Below are 27,938 nucleotides of genomic sequence, written 5' to 3' on the forward strand. Positions count from 1 at the left end.
AGTTTTTAAAGGGAAAATTATATGTGGAATGCTTACTATACCTTGCTTTACTCCTTCCATTCGTATATACTCGTATGTAACATGTTGATAATTAAGTTTTAGATGATTGATTGATTGTAATTAGGGCTACATAGCGTCATTTACAGAGGGGTGATAGTTTTTAAGGGGAAAATTATATGTGGAATGCTTCACTAACCTTGCTTTACTCCCTTCACTCATATATAACATGTTGATATTTAAGTTTTAGATGAAAATTAGGGTTGAATAGCTTCATTAATGGGGGGATGATAGTTTTTAAGGGGAAAATTATATATGGAATGCTAGGAATATGATGATTTGGCAACAGTGATCTGCTGGGAGGTAAACAAATCCTCTCGTCATGGCAAGGAGAGCGTACAAACTTGCAATATTTACGTGATTTTAAGCTTGAATGTCCGCGGCAGCTGTGATATTAGAGCGGAGGAGTCAGTGAACAGGGAGAATATCGCGGGAAGGGAGAAAAGCGCGTGTAAGCCGGTGAAATAAGGGAGGAAGTTACCTGGAACACCATTGCCATACTGTACGTGTAGTTGTTGTTATTATCCCTCGCATACTGTAGAATTTGTCGTTATTGTTATCCCTCCCATACTGTATTACCCCTCCGTTACTGTATTATCCTTCCCATACTAAATTATCCATCCCACACTTTACGTTTAGTTATTATTACCCATCCCATACCGTATTATCCCTCCCATACCGTATTATCCCTCCCATACCGTATTACCCCTCCCATACTGTATTATCCCTCCCACACTGTAGGTTTTGTTATCATCCCTCGCGTCCACAGCACCTCCGTCACGCTGGTGGTGGCCGGGAAATGACGTAAGGTGGACCGGGCAATTTGGGGATTCAAGACCCAAGGTACGGTGGGCCAGCTCGCCGCCCTCCCCTGCTCGTCACTGCACCTCGCGGCGCCTCGGTGACCTCACGCGCCGCCCACCACTCGAGTTCGTGTCTCGGGGTCTTCTGCACTGCCGCCCCCCCTGCCCCGTGACCCCCTTTCAGCACCGCCAGCATGGGTGTGCCAAAGTTCTACCGGTGGATCAGCGAGCGGTACCCCTGCCTCAGCGAGGTGGTCAAGGAGTACCAGGTGAGGGGGTGGCCTGGGGACACTTAGATTACTCGGTTTAGGCTGGTTATTTTAATGAGTCCAAATCTCGCTTCCAACATACGGAGTACTTTGCTGTTGTCATAAATATCTTTCACTAACTTTCAAACCTATTAGAAAAACTTATAATTCCCACGCACATTTCATGGTTATTTTCACAGTAGTTTTTATCTCAACACTTTTCTTGTGGTTTTCCAGGAGGTTTATAGGTAAGAATACATATATGACAACAGAAGAGCAGTTGGTTAAATAGGAAACGAGATATTGGCGCACTAATTAAAACAATCTACTGATTTTCATAAATGAAAGATAATTTAGCGAGACGTCACAAGATTTTCTAGTTGTAGGATAATATAACAATGCTGTACCATGATTTTTCTCTATGACCATTTTTTTGGATTTTGTCCCTCACCATCAGTCGCTTTCCTGATATGCACTGCAGCTTACCTTCCTCCCTCACTGCAACACATTCTCCCTCTCTCCGCAGATTCCAGAATTCGACAACCTCTATCTCGACATGAACGGCATCATCCACATCTGTTCGCACCCCAACGACAATGACCCACACTTCAGGATATCTGAGGAGAAGATGTTCAAGGACATCTTCCACTACATTGAGGTGAGAGTGTGTGTGGATGTTTGTGGCCTTATTTGTGTGTGTTCTTACAGGATTGAGACTTTGTTATTTATGAGAGGGGAGGAGACGCTGGTGGTTGGAATGAGAGTTTATTTGATATATACAAGGGCGTGACCTGAAGCCTGCCGAAGTGTGGTCAGTTTCCTTCCCCTCATCTGCCCCTCCCTTTCTCTCCCTCCCTGCAGGTGTTGTTCCGTCTGGTCCAGCCCCGCAAGGTGTTCTTCATGGCCGTCGATGGTGTGGCGCCGCGGGCCAAGATGAACCAGCAACGCAGCCGCAGGTATGTTATGGGGTTCTGGTGTTGTTATTTATTTATTTAATTTTTTTTGGCTTACCAGATTTTTTATAATATTTTTTCATTGTTTTTTTATATTTATATTTTTCTATTTTCATTTTTTGTTTTATTTTTTCTATCTTTTCCTCTTCTTTTCTATTTTTTTATGTTTTATATTCTTGTCTTTTTTCTTACAGTAATGGAGTAGATAAAGGGCAAAAAAAAGAAGAGCCATAAATCTGGTTGGTGTGTTTTGGTGGTAGTTGTGGTGGTGGTGGGGGTAATGTGGGCTTTTATTTTTGTTTTGTTTTATTATTATTATTATTTTTACAAAGGAAGTAGTTCAAGGGTAAAAAAACATAAAGGAGACAAAATAGCCCACTGAAAATGTTATGTATTTTTTTGTCTTATGTCATTTACTACCTTAGAGTAATAAATGCTAGAATTGCTCATTTCTAGACTGATCATTTTTAGTCTTTCCTCTTAATTTCTCAAGGTAACTTCAAATAGTACACCATCTTTCCTTTATTCACCTTCTATAATTTTCCCCTTTTTTTGCCACGTTCCTTCACTATTTTCTCCTTTTTACCACATCATTCACTCAACCACCACCACTACTTCTTTTTCTCATATTTCTTGTCATCTTTTCCTTAGTTTGCCATGCTCCTGTACTATTTTCTCCTTTTTTGCCACCTTCTTTTATCATTTATGCCTATCTACCCCATCATTCCCTTACAACCCCCACCCACTCACTACCTCCTCTTCCTTCCCTTTGCCATGTACCTTTTCTATTTTGAGTATTTTTTCTTTTTTGCCACATTCTTTTATCCTTTGCACCTATCAACCCCATCATTCCCTTACAACCCCCACCCACTCACTACCTCCTCTTCCTTCCCTTTGCCATGTACCTTTACTATTTTGAGTATTTTTTCTTTTTTGCCACATTCTTTTATCCTTTGCACCTATCAACCCCATCATTCCCTTACAACCCCTACCCATTCACTACCTCCTCCTCCTCCCCTTCCTCAGGTTCCGGTCAGCCAGGGCAGCCATTGACGCAGAGAAGAAGGCCCAGGAGAGGGGGGAGGTGCTGCCCACGGAGGAGCGGTTTGACTCCAACTGCATCACGCCAGGCACTGACTTCATGGAGAGGCTGGATGGGCAGCTGCAGTACTTCGTCACCAGCAAGGTCTCCCAGGACAAGATGTGGCAGGACTGTAAGATCATATACTCAGGACACCAGGTGAGGAAAAATATCCTTGTTGGGTAATAGGGTTAGAGACTATTTGTGTACTCTTTAATTAACCCGGTAGCAGTGATGGGCCAAATTTGTGGCTTTACCGTGTACCAGCGACAGGCCAAATTTGTGCCATGATATAAACCCCCCAAAATAGATGACACATAAACTGATCACACATGCTTTGATATATATTATGAAATGGTTTGTGTGAGTGATGGTTTTTTCTCATTTTTCTCGCTTAGAGGGACCATTAAGAAACATGATCCTCGCTGCTACCGGGTTAATAGTGTTTGATAGAGATGAAGTCAGTGGTTTTCTATTAGTGTGTTCTGTAATGAAGTATTTGTAAAAGGAAGAGGTAGTGTCTGTGGGTATTGTTTTCATATTAATTAATTGTTATGGGTTTATAAATGGATTGAATCATTTTAGAACGGGATTGAATGATTCTAGATGGGGATTGAATCATTGTAGAAAGGGATTGTACCATTTTAGGGAGGAATTCAATAATTTTAGAAAGGGATTGAGTAATTTTAGAAGGAAATTGCATCATTTTACAGAGGGATTGCATCATTTTACAAAGGGATTGAATAATTTTACAAAGGGATTGAATTATTTTAGGAAAGGATTGAATCATTTTGCTGCCAGTTCCTTGTGTATACTTATACTTATGACAGAGGATTATAAAAAAAAAGAAATATGGAATGTAAATGGAAAGAAGTGTATTGATAACCCTCTTCCTCCTCCTCCTCCTCCTCCTCTTCACCCACCCCTCTCACCCGCCCCCCAGACGCCGGGTGAGGGTGAGCACAAGATCATGGAGTACATTCGCTTCACCAAGAGCAGCCCTGACTACAACCCCAACACCCGCCATTGCCTCTACGGCCTGGACGCGGACCTCATCATCTTGGGCCTCACCTCGCACGAACCACACTTCTCGCTGCTCAGGGAGGAGGTGAGTGAGATTTTTTTTCTTTTATCTATAATTTCTTTTCTATTGTCTTTGTGTTCGTTGCTGCTTACTAGATTTTTATTGTTTTTTCATTAATTTTTACATTATTTTTTGTTTCTGTTATTTCTATTTTTATTTTCTCTCCTATTGTCATTTTTTTATTGCCATTTTTCTTTTCTCTTACTATTTTATATTTTATTTTAGGGTATCATATTTATTATTATTATCATCTCTTCCTATCACTTTTGTTCTTCGTCCAGAGAGCGTATTTTGGTTTGCAACTTGGTCATTTTAGATCTGCTATTTTTTATTACTTTCATTCTTTATCCAGATATTATTCTTTGCTGTTTAACTTATTAATTTAGACTCGCTATTTCATATTGCTCTCACTATTTATCCCTACATTTTTTTATATTTAACTTAATACTCTTTGAAATTAACATAAATCTCACCACAGCAAGACATAACAACCTTTCCCTCTTTCTTTCCTTTTTAAAACAATCAGGTCAGGTTTGGCGGGAAGAAGGACAACCAGCGCACCCCCACACCTGAAGAGACAACCTTTCACCTCCTCCACTTGAGCCTCATGCGCGAGTACATCAACTACGAATTCTACGACCTCCGCGCTGCCCTGCCCTTCCCGTACGACCTCGAGAGCGTAATAGACGACTGGGTCCTCATGGGGTTCCTGGTGGGCAATGACTTCATCCCGCACCTTCCTCACCTCCACATCAACAAGGAGGCGTTACCGAAGCTCTACATGACGTATAAAGCCGTGCTCCCGACCCTCGATGGCTACCTCAACCAGGGCGGGGAGCTGCATCTGGGGCGTTTTGAGAAGTTCATGGCGAAGTTGTCGGAGTTCGATTTCGAAAATTTCCAGGAGACGTACGCGGACCAGAAGTATTTTAACTCGAAGAGGCTAAAGGATGGGGAAGCGTTTAAGCCGAATAGAGGTAACAGGGAGCTTGAGCCATTTAGCTTTGATGACGAGGAGGGTGGGGAAGGCGGGCAGAACGGCAACCTGATCGGGGGTATTGAGGAGGATGAGGAAGATGATCAGGTCGAGGATTTGCGTCGGACGTATGAGCGTCTAGGCTACGAACCCAACCCGGAGTTTCTCGAGGATGAGGATGAGGATGAGACGTCCGAGGAGGAGGGGCTGTTCAAGGAGGAGTTCCGGCTGCACAAGCGCGAGTACTACATGACCAAGATGAACCTCAAGCGCGTCAACACCGAGGTCCTCCACCACCAGGCCACCAGCTACGTCAGGGCCATACAGTGGATCCTAAACTACTACTACAACGGCATATGCTCCTGGTCCTGGTACTACCCCTTCCACTATGCCCCCTTCATCTCTGACGTCAGGAATTTCGCCCACATGAAGATGGACTTTGAGATGGGGCACCCCTTCCTCCCGTACCAGCAGCTCCTCGCCGTGCTCCCACCCCTCAGCAAGAAGCTCCTGTCCAAGGCCTACTGGGGGCTCATGTGCAACGAAGACTCGCCGCTGAAGGAGTTCTACCCGAGTACCTTCCTGACGGATCTGAATGGGAAGCAGCAGGTGGGTGTTTGTGTGTGTGTGTGTGTGTGTGTGTAAGACATTAGTAGTAGTAGTAGTAGTTGTAAGTAGCAGTAGAAGTCGTAAATAGTAGTTGTTAGTAATATAATGCTATACAAAGAAATGAGTGGAGGATCAAGACGCCTCTCCATCTGAAACTGACCTCTCTTTTGGCCACTCCTCTGCTTTCTTTTAAATAGGAGCAGTACTAGCCATTTTTTATGTCTATATTTTTACTTTTTGTTTATTTTTGTTTATTATTTACCATTCTTCTCTACTTTCTTTTATATAGGAGGAGTACTAGCAGGCATTTTTGCTTTAGTTGTACCCTTGAGTTGCTTCCTTTACTATAAAAAATACCATCTCGCCAGGACTTTTACCCTTGAGTTGCTTCCTTTACTATAAAAAAATACCATCTCGCCAGGACTTTTACCCTTGAGTTGCTTCCTTTACTATAAAAAAATACTACCTCGCCAGGACTGGGAGGCCGTGGTGCTCATCCCCTTCATTGACGAGACCAAGCTGCTGGAGGCAATGGAGACCTGCAACACGTACCTGACGGAGGAGGAGAGGAACCGCAACTCCCACGGCCCCATGTACATCTACACCTACACGGAGAAGAACCTCGGAGACTTCCCGGTGAGCCTACAACATGGACGCTACACTCGATTTATTTGTGTATAGGGAAGGTGTTGGGTGTTAGGGGCTGGATGTTGATTTTATTTTATTGAACTTCCTTTCTTAGTGATAGAAGTAGATAGGCGAGTGCTTATTCCTTCTCCAAATAGCAAAACAAAACAGAAAGGAAAGAGAAAAATTACAGTTCATTTCCTCTTCCAATGACAAAAGTAAATGAGAGTAGGAAAAAAAGGTGAAAAAAGGAGAATCTAAAAAATCTAAAAGAGGGAAAGAAAGTTGAGAAGGAAAAGAGTATACAAAAATGTTAAACCCTTCTGCAAATGACAAAACATAAAATAGGAAAAAAAGAAGAAAAAAAGTTAAATTCCTCTGCAAATGACAAAAAGTAAAATAGAAAAGGAAGAAAAAAAATCGTTCATATCCTCTCTAAACACCACAGTAGACAGACAGGTAAACACCACCACTCACCTTCCCCTTTCTCCCCCACTCCTCAGGCCCCCAAGTACTTCCCGGGGGTGAACATGAACCACGCGCAGGTGGAGAAGGTGTGGCGGGAGACGTGGGAGCTGCCACCGCACAAGATCAAGAAGGGGCTGTGTCCGGACGTCAGGCAGGACATATACTTTGCCGGCTTCCCCACGCTGAAACACGTCGACCACAAGGTGAGGTGTAGAGCAACGTTGCCAGATTGTTGTACTTTGGTTGGTTTTCTTTGACAGTACCGACTCTCACATCAACTATTTCCAAAGGCCAAAAATTAGATCAGTCAGGTTCTAAGGAGTGTTTTTGTAGGTTCATGCCACAGAGGAAGGGTCGAACTACCACTAGGGTCAATATATTACCCCTGGAAATGCCCGAAACTCCTACGAAAGCTCTTTTCTCTGTCTGTCTTCCCTTCTGCTCTTGTTTCTTTTGTTGATCATAAATTGAGGCGTACTGTTCTGTCCCCTTCTCTCTTCTCTTGTCTTTTTCTTCGTCTTCTGTTGCTCTCTATTTGTTTCCCTCCCACTTTATCTGTGTTGCTTCTGTTATTTTTGTTTTTCTTTCTCTGTCGGTGTTTCTGTTCCTGTTTCTTTCTCTCCCTTTCTCTTCTTTTTCCTGTTTCTATTTTTCATTCTCTCTTTCTCTTTTGCTATGTCTTTTTCTGTCTCACTTTTTCCCTGTCTGGCTCTGACTCAGTTTATGTTTCGATTTTCATGTCTCTGTTTCTCACTCTATCTCTTTGTTGTCTTTCGGTGTTTCTATTTTCTGCTCTGTCTCTTTCTCTTTCACTCTGTCTTTTTCTGTCTCACTTTTCCTCTGTCTGTCTCTCGCTCTGACTCAGTTTATTTCTTGGTTTTCATGTTTCGTTATTATTCTACACATCTCCACCTCACATATATTATTAACACATTATCAACTTCACCCTCATTCCCTCATCTTCACTACAGTTCCACATGGCCAAGGAGTGAGTGAAGGTACGGTGAAACAAAATCATCATCATCATCATCACCATCATCATAATCATTTTCAGTATTAGTGGTGTTATCCCTCAACACACACACACACTCTGTAACTCCTCAAACCTTCACCCTCAGTTCCATGTGGCCAAGGAGGCGGTGAAGGTGTTCCAGCAAAACAGTCGCGGGGAGAACTTCATCCTGGACGTGACGGAGAAGGATAGGCCTGACCTGCGGGACCTGGCCAACCAACTGCTGGGCAAGGAGGTCTTTGTCTCCTGGCCACACCTGCAGGAGGCCAAGGTGAGAGGGGACGGATATGGTAGAAGAGGAGGGTAGGGTGATAGGGGGACACAGAATGGGGACTGGGGAAGCCGTGGAAGGGTGACGGTGGTAGAGACTCAGAAGGGGGACTTGGGAAAGGTACAGATGTTAGGGGGACAGGAAGGGGACTGGGGAACAGAGACAGAGACTAGAGAAGGGTACAGTTGGACACAGATAGTGGGGGAAGTTGAGGGAAGGTTGTAGGTGCTAAGGGGCCAGAAAAGGGGCTGTAAGAAGGTGAGGGGGACCAGGGAAGGGTACGGGTGGTAAGGGACACAGAAAGGGAACTAAGGGAAGCTGAGAGGGACTAGGGAAGCATACAGAAATGGGAATAAAAGATGCTGGGGGGAGGTAAGGCATCAAGGGGACTGAAGGAGGCTGAGAGGGACTAGGAAGGGTACAGAAATGGGAATGAAAGATGCTGGGGGGAGGTAAAATATCAAGGGGACTGAAGGAGGCTGAGAGGGACTAGGAAGGGTACAGAAATGGGAATGAAAGATGCTGGGGGGACGTAAGATATCAAGGGGACTGAAGGAGGCTGAGAGGGACTAGGGAAGGGTACAGAAATGGGAATGAAAGATGCTGGGGGGACGTAAGATATCAAGGGGACTGAAGGAGGCTGGGGAGAGAGAAATGGTGCTGGGAGGGGTGAATAAGAGAGGTGCTGTGTAGGGAAGGAAGGGTTAAGGGCTGGAATGGGACAGTAGGTTTCCAAGAGGTATTTTGCATATGCCAACTAGCCTCCTGCAGTCTTTTCAGCACCATGCAAAATTTAACCCACCAGTCCACCTGAATAAGAGTGGTGCTATGTAGGGAAGGAAGGGTTAAGGGCTGGATTGGGACTGTAGGTTTTCAAGAGGTATTTTGCATATGCCAACTAGCCTCCTGCAGTCTTTTCCGCACCATGCAAAATTTAACCCACCAGTTCACCTGAATAAGAGAGGTGCTGTGTAGGGAAGGAAGGGTTAAGGGCTGGAATGGGACTAGGTTTCCGAGAGGTATGGTATTTTGCATATCGTCACCTTCGTAAACAAACCACCTACGTCATTATTTTCTACTTTTCAGGAAATCAGAAAAGAACTGTCATTATCTCATTTGTCTTAAGATTTAGGCAGAAATGAAAAATGCCAATTCTAGAACACTCAAACCCTGAATGACGAAGGCAACTATACAAAAATGGCGTCGCATGATGAAAAATTGATGTAAACAAATACCTAGAAATCGCTGAAAAATGACTTAGGGGATTATTTTATGAGGGTGATGATATACCAACTCTGCTACTGCAGTCTTTTCAGCACCATGTGAAAACTAACCCACCAGTCCACCTCCTGCAAACTCCTTACCCTCTTGTGTGTCTCCCATCGTAGGTGGAGGCAGTGAGCGACAGCAAGGTGCGCTACAGCCTTGGGGGCAACGGGGAGGTGCAGAAACACGCCGTGGAGCACACCCTGAAGGAGGAGTTCTCGGGCTCCCGCAACTTCATGTCGGCCTTTTACCACGACCGCTGGGGCGTCGACGTCGGTGACATCCACATCCTTATTTACGCCACACCCATGACGGGACGGAAGTGAGTGTAGAGGGAGGAAGGAGGGAGGGGGAGGTTAGGAGGAGACTTGGAGAGATGGAGAGGAAGGTTTAGGGAGACTTAGAGAAAGGAAGAAAAGTTTTAGGGAGATTTGGAGAGAGAGAGAGAGAGAGAGAGAGAGAGAGAGAGAGAGAGAGAGAGAGAGAGAGAGAGAGAGAGAGAGAGAGAGAGTGTGTGTGTGTGTGTGTGTGTGTGTTTAGGGAGACCAGGAGAGAGAAATAGGTTTACAGGAGAAAAAAAAGTTGCCCAAAATCTGAAAGTGCTAGAAAATACACACAAAAACCCATGCCTCATCTTGCCGCATCCACCACCCACACTCCCCTTCCCCAGGTACGTCGCAGGGCCCTCAGGCAGAATGACCCTGGAGAAGACCTGGTCCAAGGTGGTGCAACCATACTGCCTGCAGACGCTGGTGAAGGACATTGGCGTGCACAACCCCGGCTACAAGATGCACCTCACCCCCCAGGAGTACTTCCCGCCCCGCACCAAGGTCTTCATGCTTGGACAACCCCACTATGGATCATTGGGCGAGGTGAGGGATGGAGGTGTGAGGTTCTGTGGGTGAGCGGAGGAAACTGGAGGGACTGAGGAAGCTGAGGAGGGCTAGGAATGAGTACAGATAATATAGGGCATAAGAAGAGGAAGGGGGAAGCTGAGGGGGGCTAAGAAATTATATAGAAAGGAGACTAAGGGAAGTTCGGGGGACTGGGAAGGGTATATATGGTAGGGGCTTGGGTAGGGGACAGGGGGAAGCTGAAGGGAGGATCTAGGAATGGGTACAGATGTTAAAGTGAGATGTTAAGAGGGATTGATGTGTGGTATTCTTTTTGTCGTCTTTGTACTGGTAAATATTTATTCTTCCTGCCATCTTTTAGTTTGAAATCTGCTGAACCTAGTAGCAGAGAGAAGTTGGTATAATGTTAGTGCTAATTGATATCACAGTATTTTTTTATTATCCTCTTTTTCTGTTCTTGCTTTCTTTATTTTTTTTTTTTTTTTATTTTTTTTTTTTTATTTATTTATTTATTTATTTTTTTTTTTTTTGCATAGGATACTCTTCTTCATTAACACTCTTGTTCCATCCATTTCTATCTTTTATTCTTTTGTCTTTATTTGTCATTTTCTTATACAGGGCAGTTTATCTGTAATTCTGCTCAAATATATCACTTTTACTGTTCTTTACTTTTTGTTTTTCTGTATTTTTCACCAAAGAACAACTTATTTACACAACCTTGGCATCATACAGATTACCCTCATCACCCCATGACTCAATTCTGCTTCCAACAGGTTATTGAGATTGATCCAAACCACAAGGGCAGGATCCGCGTGGCCATGACAGTGGCCAACGAGCCGAACTTTGACATGGTGCGCAGCAAGCAGGGGCAGCTGTCCGACCGCTATCTCACCGGTAAGTATTATGAGGCATACACACACACACACACACACACACACACACACACACACCACGACACTACATATCAACCTTGTATATACCATTCTATCTCATCTTTCTAGCAATACACACACACACTTACGCATACATACATAAACACCAGAAAAAGCATATAAGAAAGTTTGAAAGGATACAATGAGTCTACTTCACAAAATAGCTACATATCAACCATTCTTTTCCAGGTTTCCAGCAACACATACATATACATACATACGTACATAAACAGACCTTGAGGCATGTAAAAAGGGACATAGAGGAAATAAATAGAAATTATAGGAGTGCAGTTATACAATGGCGCACGCAATTGATGCTTTGTAATACTATAAACACCACTAATCCCCACCCTCCTCCCCTTCCTTCTGCAGGCTACCACTCAGCGCAGAGGCTTGGCATGTCCTCGCACCTGTTCTCGAGGCTGACGGGCACGGTGTTCCTGGCGCCCCCCACCACGAGCATGGCACCGGGGGACATGGAGATCAGGAACAAGCTCAACATTGGCCTCAACCTCAAGAACAACAAGAAGAATGAGGAGGTGAGGGACCCTGTGTGTGTGTGTGTGTGGTTTGTTTCTATTGTTGACATTGAGCAGGAGTATGTTAGGGAGAGGGGTGAAAGATCCTTGAGAAACTTTGAGCAGGCAAGGAGGGAGTGTATGAATAGAGAGAGATGGAAACTCTTCTGCCGTGGCTATCCCCTGGTGGGAGCTCCTAGGAACAGGCGTCGATGAGATGAAAATGATGATGATGATAATGATAATGGTCATTTTGTTTCTTTTCTTTTTCTTCTTTTTTTAATAGTGTAGGAATGGTCATTTTTGTTTCTTCTATTTTTCGTTTTAGTAAAAGTCGTAGTAATTGTCTTTTTTGTTTCTTTTATTTCTCTTTCTCTTATTTTCCTTGCTCTGCCTCATTTACTATAGAATATAAAAACTAAAAATGGTGAACTACAAACCCCTGCCTCTCCGTCGTCCCTCTTAGGTGAATGGGTACAGCCGGAAGGTGCAGGAGAACAGTGACCGCCCTACGTGGATGTACGCGGAGAAGGCGATTCAGGCCATGATGGAGTACCAGGAGAAGTTCCCCGAGATCTTTGACCACCTCTCCGTCAACATCGGCCAACAGGACATCTTCTACCAGGACCAGGTGTTCGGCGATAACCAGTGAGTGTCAATTCATCTTCATTCATTTTATTTTATTTATTTATTTTATTTTTTTACAGCAAAGGAAATAGTAGGAATGGGCATTATTTTTCCTTAAGCTGTCTCTTATGCTATAAAAAATCAACGTAATCTTATATACGGAATCCTTTATTATTTTCTTCTACAGTTGAATGTTGTTTATTTTTCAGAAGTAATTTATTTTCCTTTTTTTCTTCCTTGAGCTGCCTCCTTCACTGTGGATAAATGAACTTATGATCTTATATAGTTACTCCTCATTTTGTTTTGTTTTCTTATGGTGATTTAGATCTATAGGTGAATATGGTACTTTATTTTTCCTCAAACTATTCCATTCACTTTGCAGCAAGGATTAGGTGGCCAAGGTTTCAGAATATTCCACTGATTATTCACATTTCTCTTTCCATTCATTTGATTTCCTCCGGCACTCGTGAACCCTTAACTGGTAAAGACTATGAAAATTCCTTGCCTATTGTTTGTTGTTGATAAGAAGCTAAGAAATAAGAGGAAGCAATTTGAGGAAAGAAAGAAATTTGAGCAAATCACTCTGGAAACCTTGCACTCTACTACTTCTATCCCTCTCACCCCACAGTTTTTTTCTTACTTGAGTTGCCTCCTTAACTATAGAATAAATAAAAAAGTAACATGATTTCATATAGTTAACCCTCAGTCTGTATTGTTCTCTTATAGTAATTTAGATCTATAGCTCAATATTTCACTTAATTTTTCCGCGAATTATATTTTTTTAGTTTGCTTGGTCTTGTAGAGGTAACGTTTCTCCCTCCGTTCATTTGATTTCCTCCAGCACTACTTAACCCTTGACGTCTTCTTCTATTCCTCTCATCCCACAGCACGAACTATATATTTTTCTTTGTTTGGTCATGCAGAGGTAAACGTTTCTCCTTCCGTTCATTTGATTTCCTCCAGCACTACTTAACCCTTGACGTCTTCTTCTATTCCTCTCATCCCACAGCACGAACTATATATTTTTCTTTGTTTGGTCTTGCAGAGGTAACGTTTCTCCTTCCATTCATTTGATTTCCTCCAGCACTACTTAACCCTTGACGTCTTCTTCTATTCCTCTCATCCCACAGCACGAACTATATTTTTTTCTTTGTTTGGTCATGCAGAGGTAAATGTTTCTCCTTACGTTCATTTGATTTCCTCCAGCACTACTTAACCCTTGACGTCTTCTTCTATTCCTCTCATCCCACAGCACGAACTATATATTTTTCTTTGTTTGGTCTTGCAGAGGTAAATGTTTCTCCTTCCATTCATTTCATTTCCTCCAGCACTTCTAAATCCTTGACCTCTTTTATTCCTCTCGCCCCACAGCAAGGAGAAGGTCGCCGAGCTCACCGACTGGCTCAAGAAATCAGACTTTGCCAAGGCGGAGCGTCAGCCATGTGGGACGCTGGCGCTGAGCGAGGCCATGGTGGCGTGCCTGGCGGAGGAGGTGGACAAGGTCAAGACCATCAGGGCGAAGATTGTCAAGATGCAAGTCCGCCCTCACCTGCTCTTCAAGGTAGGTGTTGGTGATGGTGGAGGAGATTGGCAAGGAGTGTTAGTTTGGGATTTATCTTTCTGGCATGGAATGAGAGGAAGGAAAGGAGGTTGTAGTAGGAATAGTAGTTGATAGAGGTAGTGAATGTATGGTGTTTTTATTTTTTTTATTTTTTTACAGTAAAGGAAACAGCTCAAGGGCAAAAAAATAAAACAATAATGACCAACACCCTCAAATCACTGCTCCTACAAAAGAGTTAAGAGAAGTGGCCAAAAGAGAGGTCAATTTCGGGAGTAGGGTTGGCCTGATACTCTCCTCTTATTGAATGCATGGAAGGAAAGGAGGTTATGGTGGGAATAGTAGTTGATAGAGGTAGTGGGTGTAAGTCGGTGCAGAAACTAAGTTGTGAGGCGAGCTTGCTAACCACTGCACTACTGAGCTCTTGTATGTATGTGTATGTGTTGGTTCCATTTGTATGTATGAGAAGCATATGGGAGAAATCAGGCTGTTGAGTTTCCCCTACCTAGAATAAGTCCAGCATCGTCAGTATTGTGGAAATGTATTCAGTGTGTTATTGGATATCTCTCTGGGTGTGGCTGTAATGAACTTCTCTCCTTAACAAATCTATAATCTATCTGTCTATGTAAACTATGTCTCCAATGCCCTGCTCCCTCACGTGAACTTCCCTCCAGGGGGTGGCCGCGGCAGAAGTGTCTCCATCTCTCCCTGTTCTGGCACTCCCTCTCAGCACACTCAATCCTGCTACTTCCAACTCTCTCTCACTCCAACACTCACTCACCCTAGAGAGTTGGAAGTAACAGGGTTGAGTGTGCTGAGAGGAAGTGCCAGAATAGGGAGAGATGGAGTCAAATCTAAATTCTCTCATAAAACCAAAATTCTACATGGAGATTTAACTGACTTACCTGTGTCTTCCTTTCCAGCCCAACCCCCTCCAGGGCAGCACCCCGCCAGACCACACTGTCAATTTTGAAATGTTTGACCGGGTCGTCAACGTGAGGGAGGGCTTCTCTGTGCCGCTGGGGGCTCGCGGAACCATCATAGGTGAGTGTTGCGTTAGTGTTGTAGTGTTGCAGGCGGCCTTCACTCCAATTATATTTAGCGCAGTTGAGAGTGCAGACTTGAGAACAATAATTATACTTTATACATTACAAGTTATTCAATTATACAGTTATTATACATTTTTTTTAACGTTATTTCTGGAGCAGTCTTTTACGTTACTTTTATAAAAAAAAATTATCATTTATTCACCTCTGTGGCTTGACACTAACCCTCAAGACCACCGAGACCTCACTCAAACACCAGTATAACACCCACTATCTCCCTCTCCTCACCAGGGATCCAGCCAGCGGAGAAGCAGGCCGACATGCTGTACGACATTCTCTTCGACGAGGCCTTCCCCGGCGGGCTGACCCTCCGCGGGCCAGCCTCGGCGCAGCGCTGTTACTCCCTCCACTGGGCAGCCATCATCAACGTCTCCCACGGCAGCCGCTCTCCCTCCAGTCAGGGGGCCCCACCCACCCAGCGCTACCAGGTGAGAGTGAAGCCTTGGGTGTATTTGTGTATTTTTATTTAATTTTTTATTACAGCAAAGGAGGCAGCTCAGGGGTAAAAAATAAAGACAACAACAAAAAGTCCCGCTAAACAAGATAAAAAAGAATGAGAGGCCAGAAGAGAGGTCATGTAGGGTGTATTTGTGTATTTTTATTTTATTTTTTTACAACAAAGGAGGCAGTTAAGGGGGAAAAAATAAAAACAGCAACGAAAGTCCCGCTAAACGCTTCTCCGAACAAGAGAAAAAAGAGTGAGAGGTCAGAAGAGAGGTCAAATTCGAGTAGAGAAGTGTCTTGATACTCTTCTCTTAAAGTAGGCAGGACACAGGGATGAAAGAGTGAAGATGCTGGCTTACTCTTGCATAAGGGATTTGGACAGTAGAAAGGTGAAGGAGTGAGGATGCTGGTTTTATAATGAGCCACTTGAAAATAACCCAAACATTCAATCATTAACATTTAGTACTCATTAAAAAAAAAAAAAAAAAAAAACTGGTGTAGGGAATTGAGCTGAAGTATAAAATGAGTGAAAATAACAGTGACAGTTTTATTTCGCTGCTGCTTCACACCCTCCACAATTTCCGCCATCATCACTTCTGCCTATAACTCACCTAGTGCCATAAGGTTAAAAGACTGTACTCCTATACTTAGAGCTGTGTGGTAATGGTAACCCGACCTAACTGACTTGGTGATTTAATGTTGGTTTAATTTATTTATTTATTTATTTATTTATTTATTTATTTTATTTATTCTTTTTCAATTCCTCGTAGCCGCCCTAGGTGATTTTGTAGTTTTTTTTCTTTGTTTTTCCAATTCCTCGTAACTTCCCTAGGAGATTTTGTATTTTTATTTATTTATTTATTTATATTTTCCAATTCCTCACAGCCGCCCCCAGGTGATTTTGTTGTTGGTGTAATTTTTTTTTTACCCAATCCCGCACAGACATCCCAGGAGAACCGATGGTCACGTCCGCCCAGCCTCCTCCCCCCCAGGAACGAGAACCAGAGGAACGAGAACTTCAGAGGCGATAATCAGAACTCCGGTGCAGGGGTGAGTTGCTCTTCGGTTGTTTTGGTTTCAAGTCCGACGTTCACGTTCGTAAGCTCCCAAACCAAACGCAAAATAATATATACTGTGTGGATTACTTGTTTAGGCATAGTGTTTAGTGTTGATAGAAAAGCTGAGAAATAAGACAAAAGAAAGAAATTGGAGGACAGCATACACAAAATCTCTTTAGTATTGGGTGTTGAGAGGAAAAACAAACTTAAAAATGCTACCAAAATTCCCGGTATAGTATTTGGTGTTGATAAGAGAAGCTAAGAAATAAGGGAAAGAAAGAAACTGGAGGATAGCATACACAAAATCTCTTTAGTATTGGGTGTTGAGAGGAAAAACAAACTTAAAAATGCTACCAAAATTCCTGGTATAGTATTTGGTGTTGATAACAGAAGCTAAAAAATAAGGGAAAGAAAGAAACTGGAGGATAGCATGCACAAAATCTCATTAGTATCGGGTGTTTAGGAGAAAAAACAAACTTAACCCGGTAGCAGCGAGGATCATGTTACTTAATGGTCCCTCTAAGCGAGAAAAATGAGAAAAATCATCACTCACACAAACCATTTCATAATATATATCAAAGCATTTGTGATCAGTTTATTCATCATCTTGATACCCTCCTCTTGTATTGTAAAAATAATACCACATGAAAATCTAACAAAGTGAATGATGATATTTTGTGGTATAAATGATGTGAAAGTGTTGTATTTTGACATACTAACTAACTGTAGCCGAAGATTAAGACGTAGGTAAGTATGTTCACAAACCAATTTATTTTGATTCATAGTACAAGACAAGCATTTAATTACAGGTATGGCGGCAACAGTTTCCAAGGGGCTACGAATCCCAGCCTCACCAACAACAACAAATGCCCCCAAAACAACAACAACAACAACAGCAGCAGCCACCAAGGGGGATAGTGACAGTGGCCCAGTCTGCCCCATCTCACCCCGGCCCCCAAACAGTAACAATCAGCAGCAACCCGGGAAGCAGGACGGGAACGCCGGCACAGACTGTTAGTTTTGCCGTTACTTTTTCTGTTGGCTTTTGCAAGGGCCACCATTGCTAGATTGTCGTACTCAGAGCATAGTATTTACCTGTTTCTGACGCCTTACTATTGCCAAGAAACATCAGAATCTAACTCTTTTAACGATAACTATAAATTAGTTTCATTGTTGGATCCCAGAAGACAGTTTGGGGGTAGGAAGTCAGGAAATATAATCAGCTGAGTACGACAATCTGGCAACATTGGCATGGGCAGTGATTAGCAGGCTTTTTTTTACATCAAATTTCACGGCTCAAGGGCAACAAAAAGAGTACAAAAAAATAAATAAATAAATAAAGCCCACTACTTGCCGCTCCCATAAAAGATAAAAGTAAAGAGTAGCCAAAAGAGAGGTCAATTTCGGGTAGAGAGGTGCCTTGATATTGCCCTTGAGCAGTTTCCTTTACTCTAGAAAAGAAAGAAGGGAGAGGATATTGTGACGAGGGTTGAGAAATAGTAGTAGTTGTAATGGTGATGATGGAGGTAGAGGTAATTTGCATTATTATTATTACTACTACTGTTATTATTTTCCCATTATTATCATTATTATTATTAGCAGTAGCATTAGTAGTTCTTGTTGCTGTAAAAGTAGTAGAAGAAATAGCGGTAGTAATAAAAATAGCAGGTGCAATAGTAGCAGTAGTAGAAGAAGCAATAGTAGTAGTAGTAGTAGTAGTAATAGTAGTAGAAATAGGGTCACCAAAATAAACATTAATGATATAATAGTAATAGTAATGATATTGATCCACTTGCAAATTCCCGAAATATTCATTCATTACAAAACAATACTAAAAACAAGAATAAATCACCTGCAAGAAAACCAATTAAAACACACACACACACACACACACACACACACACACACACACACACACACACACACACACACACACACACACACCTGTAGTACCATTAATTACTGACTGCCTCTTACCTGTACCTTGTCTCCCCAGGCCCCCAGCAACAGCCAGACCCCCGAGAACACCCCCCCCCAGCCCCCTGACCCCCACCAGCTCCCCAGCCCCTCCAGCCTGCGCATCATGCCGCAGCCCCAGGGGAAGAGCATGGCCAACGGTGACCTTCCCAGTGGCAAGGCTCAGTCACCCAAGAAACACCAGGTACGTAGGAGATGTCTTTTTGGGATAATAGTGTCATTTAGTCAATCGTTGAGTTTAACCCGTCTGCTGCGATTGGCATGGATTTGGCTTTTACTGGTAGCCTGGTAACATAATATACTCGCAGGTCTTTCTCTGCCTCTGTGGTGGATAGTGGAGTGTTTCCCATGTGATATTGGTATGCTGGATATCCCCTCCCAGGGTTCATGACTACATTTTTCTTCATTGAATTATAGCAGCTATTTTTTGTTCCATTCCTGTAGCTTGGTGATGTCTTCTTGTAGGAAATCTGCAGTCAGGGGGTTAACCCCTTCATTACAGCCGGGCGACAACAGCGCCCCGCTCCGTATCTGGTCTGGCCACGTGTGCCAAATTTGAAACGTTGCTACTGAATATAATAAGTTTTAAGCCATAAACTCAACATAATCATCATGTATTTTATATAAAAATATGCAAAATTAAATGGTGCACATAAAGAAAAATAAATTAATTGATAATTTTGAGATGTATGCATAAATATACAGAAAAATTTGCATTATGCATAGATAACATGTATCTGCTGAATTGTATTTCCTTATATTAGTTGCGATAAACAAATAGATTTGTGGAGGAAAGTGGAGGAGAGGGGAGGGAAGGACACAGATGTAAGATCATGGAAAATATCCCACTGATTCACCGGCAATACACAGATTTCACGGAGTAAAAGGCTGAAAGGCCGCCCTCCCGGAGGTGGGTCTTGTGTGTGTGTGTGTGTGTGTGTGTGTGTGTGTGTGTGAGAGAGAGAGAGAGAGAGAGTGAGAGAAATAGTTTACCATAAAATAAACAGGCTTGAGGCATTTTCTACGGTGGAGCAAAATATGAACTCAAGGGGAATATACGGAGTTCCTAGGTACAGCCAGAACAGAATACGGGATCACTCAGCAACAACTACAACAAAATGTAATTAGGTATGACGCCAACATAGGCGTCGTCGTATATGCCACTGGCGCTTCATGACGCTGACGTCTGCGTCATCATATGGAAAGAGTTAATAATGATTGGTGGCTGTTAGATGTTGAGGTATATGGTTGGGATCACATGGAGAGATGGGATGTCCAGTGCAGAGGTGACAAGATGTGGATTGAAGGAGCTGAGTTCAGTGCTGAGAGTGTGGAGCTTGGGGTGGTTCAGGCATGTGAAGGGGAGGGAGGATGGTAAAGAGGGTTTGGCATCATTGGGCATTGGGGAGGCTGAGGCAATGCACAGGAATAGTTGGAGACTTATCATCAACCATCTAACCTCATAAGTAAATGGGAAAATCTGACGTTAAACTGAAGATGATGAGATGATGATATTTGTTATGTTTTCAAGGTAAGTCAGTTTGTTCTGGTGAGTGAGTTTTGCATCTTCCAGCAGGACAGAGTGGTGCCGCTGCAGTCCCCGGCCGAGGTGGAGTGTGTGGTGCACGGGACCTACTACGCTTCCTGGAGTGGGATCCTGCAGCAGGGTCTTGTCAAGCCTAACCAACGTTCCCACATTCCTTGCTACCCCTTCGTCCCCATCAACACCGGGGCCCCGTATGCCTATCAGCTCTTTGTCTTCATCAACGTGCAACAGGCCATGATGGACGGGATCAAGTTCTTCAAGGGGGAGCGCCAAATCCTGTGCTCCGGGGATGCACGTGGCTGCCTGCCCCCCAAGTACTTCAGTAAGGTTGTCGACAGTGAGTCTAGGGAGATCATTTATCCGCAGCAGGTCGGCTCAAACCTAAATGGGCCCCCACCAAACAACAGGCAGGGTATGGTGGGCCTGGGGAGGGGTGGGCCCATCTCCAGCAACCAGCCGCCCCAGACCATACAGCTGTATGAGAATATTTGGTCTCAGGTGCAGCGTCTGGACACCGACAACGTTAACCTTAGGCCATTCCAAGCTCCCAAGTTGTTTGCTTGCAATCAACAGCCTCAGCAACCTTCTCATCCAAACCCAAACCCGGGCAGAATGGAGGTGTCTGTGCAGGACATCTTCCGTGGAGCTGCAAACCACCAACAGCACCACCCCCAGCATCAACCTCAACACCACCCTCACCACCACCCACAGCACCACCCATATCAACCAATGCATCTCCAACACCATCAAGCAAGACAGCAACATCAGCAACATCATCACAAGCAGCAGCAGCCACAGGGGGAGCCTAACATCATGTCCCTGCTGACTGCTGCTGCCGCCGCCCAGCAGTCCCAGACCTTGGCCACACCCACCCCCCCTGCCACACACAAGAATGGCTCCCCGGCCAAGTCCGCCTTCGTACCCACACAAGTCATACGCAACCAGACCCCACGCAAGCCACGCGGCAACGACGTAGCGCAGGCTGAGAGATCGGAACCTGGCGCCAACTCCCCTAAAAAACAACAGCAGCAACAGAAGAAGGAGCAAGGTTCCCACCAGCAACAACAGAAGCAGCACCAGAAGCAGGGAGCAGAGGGGACGGCAAAACCCAGACGTCAGGTGCGGAATAGGTTGGCGGTGAGGTTTGATCAGGCGCCAGGTAAGGACTGAGGGTGCTATCACAGGGGGGTATCACCGGGTGTCTTCCTTGCCTATGTCCGCCGGCAGCCGTCAAGGTGCTCGGCGTGAATGGCATCAGGAAAACAAACAGCGTTTTACTATTACTGTGTGTGTCCGTGATTACTGTTGTGGTCGTTTCCTTGATCCCTAGTTGTGTATAGTGGTGTGTGTGTGTGTGTGTGTGTGTGTGTGTGTGTGTGTGTGTGTGTGTGTGTGTGTGTGTGTGTGGATTGATGGTTGATGCCAGATTTGCTGTTTTCCATACTTACTTCCACTATAGAACCTGTTAACAAAAGACAGATCTATTTTTGTCTTATCCTTTTTCTATGTCTGTCTGTCTCTCTGTCTATTTGTGTCTTTCTGTGTAGGCTTTCTCTCTCCCTCACTCTTTATCACCCATCCCCTTCTCCCAGAGTGCTACCCTTATCATGAATGTCGCAGGAGCCCCCAAGCAAACACATGTATGATTGAGCCTTATTCTACCCTTGACTGACTCCTCTATGGAACAAACATGTGAGAACCAAGCACCATAACAATCACAACCACTACCAGTCTTGACATATTGGGAAGAAGCAATACGTCTTATGGTGGGGTGTCGTGTTGTTGTTTTTCCTCAAGCTCTGAATTTGTTTGAGCACATTTAACTTACTCGCTCTTTTACTAATTACCGAGTGAATGTTTCGTCGTAATCATAAGGTGTGGATGAGCGAACTGCATGTGAAAGAGAAGATGCGAATTTATATTTTTAATTTAACTTTGTGTAACGGTCTGCTCCTCCGTGTCCAGATAAAGGGTGGGGAGGTAGGCCATTCTCGAGGGTGATCTGAAGGGCTGGGAGAACACTGGTTGGTAGATTTATTGGTTGACGTCTACTCAGTGTCTCGACTCAGCGCACAGGAGTCACAGAGAGCCAGGAACAGTAGGAAGGAGGGAAGTGTTTGAGATGGAGTCAGGTTTGGTCAGGGAGTGTGGTTGTAATTTGCAGTATGAAACAAAAGAGTCTAAGGGAATGAATCATACAGAGCCAGGAACAGTAGGAATGAGGAAGGAGGGATGTGTTTGAGATGGGGTCAGGTTTGGTCAGGGAGTGTGGTTGTAATTTGCTGTATGAAACAAAAGAGTCTAAGGGAATGAATCGTACACAGCCAGGAACAGTAGGAAGGAGGAAGGAGGGATGTGTTTGAGATGGGGTCAGGTTTGTTTAGGGAGTCTGGCTGTAATTTAGAGTATGCAACAAGAGTCGAAGGGAATGAATCGTACAGAGCCAGGAACAGTAGGAAGGAGGAAGGAGGAAAGTGTTTGAGATGGGGTCAGGTTTGGTCAAGGAGTCTGGCTGTAATTTAGAGTATGCAACAAGAGTCGAAGGGAATGAATCGTACAGAGCCAGGAACAGTAGGAAGGAGGAAGGAGGGAAGTGTTTGAGATGGGGTCAGGTTTGGTCAGGGAGTGTGGTTGTTATTTGCAATATGAAACTATAGTCAAAGGGAATGAATCGTACAGAGCCAGGAACAGTAGGAAGGAGGAGGGAGGGAAGGGGTTAAGCTGGGGTCAGGTTGTAATTTGCAGTACCAAAGGGAACGTACAAGGTTTAAGCAGACTTTTCCTTATAAATACATGACTTGAGATGTCCAGATGTGAAGACAAATAGACAAATAAGGCATCATCACACCTGGCCATCTCAAGTCATGTATGTTTTAAGTATGTTTAAATCTTGTACAGGAAGAAAAAAAGCAGTTTGTAGGGGAATATGCTTGTATAGTAAGAGACGGGGTAATGTGAAATTGAAGATGAGGATAAGGAGACCAGATTTAGAGTGATGTGTATTCAAATAGAGTGCATATTCAGAAGGAAGTAATGATATAAAAAGAAAGGCATAGATGGTGTTAAGAAGATTGGTTGCTTAGGAGTGAGACAGATTTATAGAGAAGCCTTGCTCTGATATACATGTTCAAAATGGGAACAAATTCAGAGTGGTGCAGCATGAGAAGTAAAGAGTCCTCATTCTGTAATAAAAATAGAATGAGGTTTACAGGGAGGTGGAAATGTGTAAAGGAAAGATAGTCGAAGGAAAACAGGAACAGATTGAATAGAAATGTTGATGGAGAAGCGTAGAAACAGAGTAAAAGATAGAGGAGAGGTGAGTGGGAAATGTCAGAGGAAGAAATGTTGATGGGAAAGTGTAGATGCAAAAGATAAGAAGATGGGGACAGGTAGAAGGGTGAGAGGAAAATGCCAGAGAAGAAAAGTTTATGGGGAAGAATAGAAGATAGGGAGAAGTTGGGGACGGAGAAATGAGAGGGAAATGCTTATGGGGAAGTGTAGATGCAAAAGATAAGAAGATGGGGACAGGTAGAAGGGTGAGAGGAAAAGTAGGGAGAAGTTGGGGACGGAGAAATGAGAGGGAAATGCTTATGGGGAAGTGTAGATGCAAAAGATAAAGGAAGGGGACAGGGAAATATTGAAGAAGAAAAGTTAATGGGAAAGTAGATGCAAAAGGAAAGATAGGGAGAAGATGGGAGTAGGGAGGGAGAGGTGAGAGGGAAATGTCAGCGTGTCCGCCATGTCTCGGGCACAGACTATCCGTCCAGTAAGATGAAACGCGACTCGTCTCTTTGCTGCTGGTCTGTGGCGTCGCTCCTGCCTCTCGCTAGTGTTGTCGTAGTATTCCGTCATGCTTACTGCGCGTCTCGAAAAACCATGAACGTACGTCTTAGTCTTTCTCTTTTTGTGTGAGTGCATTACGAGTGTGTGCCATGAGCGGAAGTACCTCTAGTGTTGTCTTGGAGTTCTCTTATACCTCTGGAGTGCTGTGAGGTGTTGTCTAAATGAGTGTTGTGAATGGAGTGTTACAAAGTGTTGATCGAGGCTTGTCATGCTGTATGGATTTATCTCTAGTGTTGTCTTGGAGTTCTGGAGTGTTGTGGATATGAATGTTTCTTCAGAATGTCGTGAATGGAGTGATATGAAGTGTTGATTGAGTTGTCGTCCTGATATACTCTTACTAACGGAGTGCTGGAAAGTGTTGCATAAATGAGTGTTGCTTCAGAATGCCATGAATGGAGTGTTGCAGTGTTGATTGAGTCTTGTCGTTCTGGAATACTCTTACCAATGAAGCGCTGGAAAGTTGAGTAAATGAGTGTTGCTTCGAGAGTATTCTTAACGCTGGAGTTATGTCAAGTGTCAGTGATAGAAAGTATTGCTATTGGTTTTTGTTTTTATCATTCATGTGTTGCGCCTGTTTTACATTTACGTAGTTTTGGCAGTAATGATGGAAGACTTAGAACACTATTAGTAGGAGGGGACTTAATCATTGTTGTGGTTTGTCTTACTAGCTTATTTAAGTTTGGTATCCCCTCTTCTAATCGAGGCCCAAGCACTTAAGTCACAGTTAAAAGAAGCACAACAGAGCACTCTTTTAAAAGGTCATAGGATGTACATATATGCATTTTGTGGACAGTTTAAAACTTGAGTAATTAACAAAACGTGAATGGATGAAGAAACAAAACTAGAATGCACTAAACTCACTTCTACTTACTTGTAATAATTGATGTCTGTGTTCCTTGAATCTTTTACACATTGTATTTCCCTGACGTGTTTCTTCCCTTGAGACGAAATAGTCACATCCACCTGCCATGATGAGCCTCTGTTCTGAATGTGTGGGCAGACTCAAGGCTTTGGTTGAAGTGATTTACATGAAATTTAGACCACACAGACCATATGGTGGTGAATGCTGTGATTTCAATACTAAGTGATACAAAGAAGTAGAGGTGAAAAAAAAAAATCATTAAGAAAAGCTGAGTGACTAAAACTGCCTACATGCTGTCCTTATGACCACCTATCAACCTAGACTTTAGTGAAACTCTCGGGCTCGTTAGCCATGGTAGGCAATCCACCTAGGCCCTGAGCTTAAATTTGGTGTTGCCTGTCAGGAAGGGCATCCATGGCAGAAAAAATCCCACTCTAAACCAAGATGAGTGATTATAATGTCTTCATCAACCTGTCCAGCCCCAAAAGAGAAAATAAGAAAATGGCGCCACTATAAAAACACTTGCCTGCGCCATGAGGGGCTGGGGTCGACTATCATCCAGGCCCCTCAAGAAAGCCTACCGGCACTAAAGGCTGAAACGTAAAAACAAAACAAAAAAATAAAGAAGAGGAAGATGATGAGGATGATGAAGAAGAGGGAGAGGAAAACAGAGGATCTAGTTGAGCACCAGGGGGCAACATGAGCCAGACAAGATGGCACCACTATAAAACACTTGCCTGCACCACTAATGGGCTAAGGCTGACCATTAGGCCCCATCAAGAAAACCTACCAGTGCTATAGGCCAAATGTTAAAAAGAGAGAAAAAAGAAAAAAAAAGGGAGCAGGATACAAAAGAATTATTGGCAAGTTAATTAAATGAGCAAGATTAAACATGCCAGGTAGCTGAGGCCGAGGTATTGGCTATTCAGTAAAGAGTGTTGTGAATCCTTTTGTTCCTTCAAGGGTTCATTTGCCCCAGATAAGGAAGATGAGGTGGTCGCACATTAATTCATACTTGTGTTTGCACCATCACGGGGAATGATTTTGAGGCCGAGGTATTGGCTATTCAGTAAAGAGTGTTGTGAATCCTTTTGTTCCTTCAAGGGTTCATTTGCCCCAGATAAGGAAGCTGGGGTGGTCGCACATTAATTCATACTTGTGTTTGCACCATCACAGGGAATTATTTGTTTTTTGAAATTTGTGGTGTACATAATTATGTTTCATTCCATTTATCTTGTGAATTGGAGAGTTTAGTGCATTATAATTTTGATTTAAATAAGTAAACAATTTATACATTACTGCAATATATAAATACTATATATTCTTGAAGACAGATATACTGCATTGTGTTGAGTACAGCTTTATTAACTTGCCCAGTGATTGTCTTGTAAAGTGATGGTGACTAGCATTTTCCTGGGCCAATAATGTATTCAAGGAGTCAAGCGCTCAGTCCTGAGGTAACGTTGGCAACCCACTATGCACCACACAGGTCGAGGCTGCTGCTGTGCCATATAGCTTTTACCTTTCTGCGAGAGTTTCTCATGCGTCCTTTTGTAAAAACTTGTTTGATGTAAAATAGTGTGAGATTTTAAGGAGTTTCTTCATACAGGGTAGTGCTGAGAACATGCCAGATGTCATTCACACTTTATAAAAAAAATTATGATGTCTGCATTAACATTTGACAATGAACATTTACCTGTGCTGGTCAGGTACTCTTAAGTATTATAATGGTGTTATTTACTCATTATTAACGAGAATGATGGTTGACAACTATGCAATGTATTAGTCTGTGTTGTTCTGTACTTATATTGTGAACCTCTCAGTGTCAGTTTGGACTGGTGGCCTACACTTGGTTTTGAAGTCGTCGATATTGATTTAGTGTTTGTGAGAGTAGAGATTTTTATGCCTCATTTTAAGTGAATTGCTTTACAAGTTTGTGAGGTGTTGAAGAAGCATTGCAGCTGTTGTGTGAGCCGTGTGGAAACGATGACATATCAAGGGTTGTGTGGAGGGTGAGTGACGAGATCCAAAGCTGCCGAGAACACTGAACATCACCCATGACTGTGGCGTCCGGGAACAGGATGCGAGGGGGGTGAGGTTATCAGTGAGGTTCTTGAAGCTTCCCAACGAGTGGCTCTTTTGATGTGTACAATCATGTGGTACAAAGTATATTTATTCCTTGCCCCGAGAGGCGAGCTCCTCACACAGTGCTGCAGCATTGATTTTCGCAGCAGAGGAGACAGACAGATGACCCTCCACTGCCTACTGCAGCAGCCACAGCAGCCAGCCAGCCACCTCGTCTGTCTGGCTGTCTGGCCGCGGGACTGACCAGACTCCTGCTACAAGTGACCTGGGCCCATATTCTCAAACATTTCGGGGCTCACACATCCACATTCAAGGCTTTTGTTCGAGGTGTGGGTATTTCCATGGGTGGTTATATGAGCCTTATCGGTTATCAGGAAGACTGATGGTTTGCTATACGTCAATGCGCATGGTGGAGTGCGGCGTGTTTTACATTTCTCTTGGTTAGTCATTCTGAGTCTTCCCTGATTTATATTTCTGGCTGCCCCCTGACCCTAGAGATAGCTTGATAAGGCCTCTGTACCATGTCCGTGAAAAAGCACTCATGAGCAAGATCTAAAGAATGGGTTATTTTAGACCATTTATTTAGACCTTGCTCATGAGAACGCGGCTAATCACCTCTGCGGCCTTTGGAAAATATTTGTCTGAAAGCCGAAATTGTCTTGAGAATACGGGCCCAGTGCATCAAGGAGTTTTGAGTCCCTGTGTGTGCTGCCCGGGGCTGGCCAAGGAGTCTAGGGAGTAATACACTGGAGTCCTTGGGGCCGGAGCACAGGACACCACCCACGCCCAAGGATGAGGGACCTTTTCCTCGTCCTTGCCCACGCCTGCAGACGCACCGCCCGCCGTGAGGAATATTTTCTCACATTTTGTGAAATAAAAGTTAGAAAAGCAAGTAGTGGGTCTTGTTCATTTCCCTCCCGCATCATAGACCGTTTGGTATTGTGTAGGTGTCACTAGTTCGCTGTAATTCTTTGGCAATGACGAAAACAAAAGGGGTAACTTTACATAATTAAATTTGTAAATGTATAAAAAAGGGATTTGTTTGCCTCGGTAATCATATCCTTAGTTTGGAA

General features: G+C 43.6%; 1 protein-coding gene across 14 annotated transcripts; it reads left to right on the forward strand.

Moving 5' to 3' along the window:
• The first annotated feature begins 327 nt into the window (after positions 1–327).
• On the forward strand, positions 328–27,757 carry LOC126993557 (5'-3' exoribonuclease 1-like). 14 transcript variants are annotated; one of them, XR_007747913.1, is made up of 24 exons: positions 328–559; positions 827–1,129; positions 1,635–1,766; positions 1,970–2,064; positions 3,088–3,301; positions 4,086–4,250; positions 4,753–5,811; positions 6,286–6,447; positions 6,942–7,109; positions 8,025–8,189; positions 9,578–9,777; positions 10,126–10,327; positions 11,083–11,203; positions 11,614–11,780; positions 12,226–12,407; positions 13,758–13,947; positions 14,868–14,988; positions 15,282–15,478; positions 16,437–16,544; positions 17,362–17,565; positions 18,549–18,713; positions 20,103–22,207; positions 22,329–22,449; positions 22,569–27,757. XR_007747913.1 is itself a non-coding variant. In XM_050852695.1 (22 exons), the coding sequence occupies exons 2-22, from the start codon at positions 1,055–1,057 to the stop codon at positions 21,243–21,245; spliced, it is 5,235 nt and encodes a 1,744-aa protein (XP_050708652.1). In that variant the 5' UTR covers positions 328–559; positions 827–1,054; the 3' UTR covers positions 21,246–27,757. The 14 variants fall into 14 exon arrangements, 2 of the variants coding, with proteins under 2 accessions (XP_050708652.1, XP_050708654.1); XR_007747916.1 differs by having other exon boundaries at positions 22,688–27,757; XR_007747907.1 differs by having other exon boundaries at positions 20,103–22,568; positions 22,688–27,757.
• Positions 27,758–27,938: the final 181 nt, after the last annotated feature.

Source organism: Eriocheir sinensis, unplaced genomic scaffold, assembly GCF_024679095.1.
Source record: "Eriocheir sinensis breed Jianghai 21 unplaced genomic scaffold, ASM2467909v1 Scaffold631, whole genome shotgun sequence".
Taxonomy (NCBI): domain Eukaryota; kingdom Metazoa; phylum Arthropoda; class Malacostraca; order Decapoda; family Varunidae; genus Eriocheir; species Eriocheir sinensis.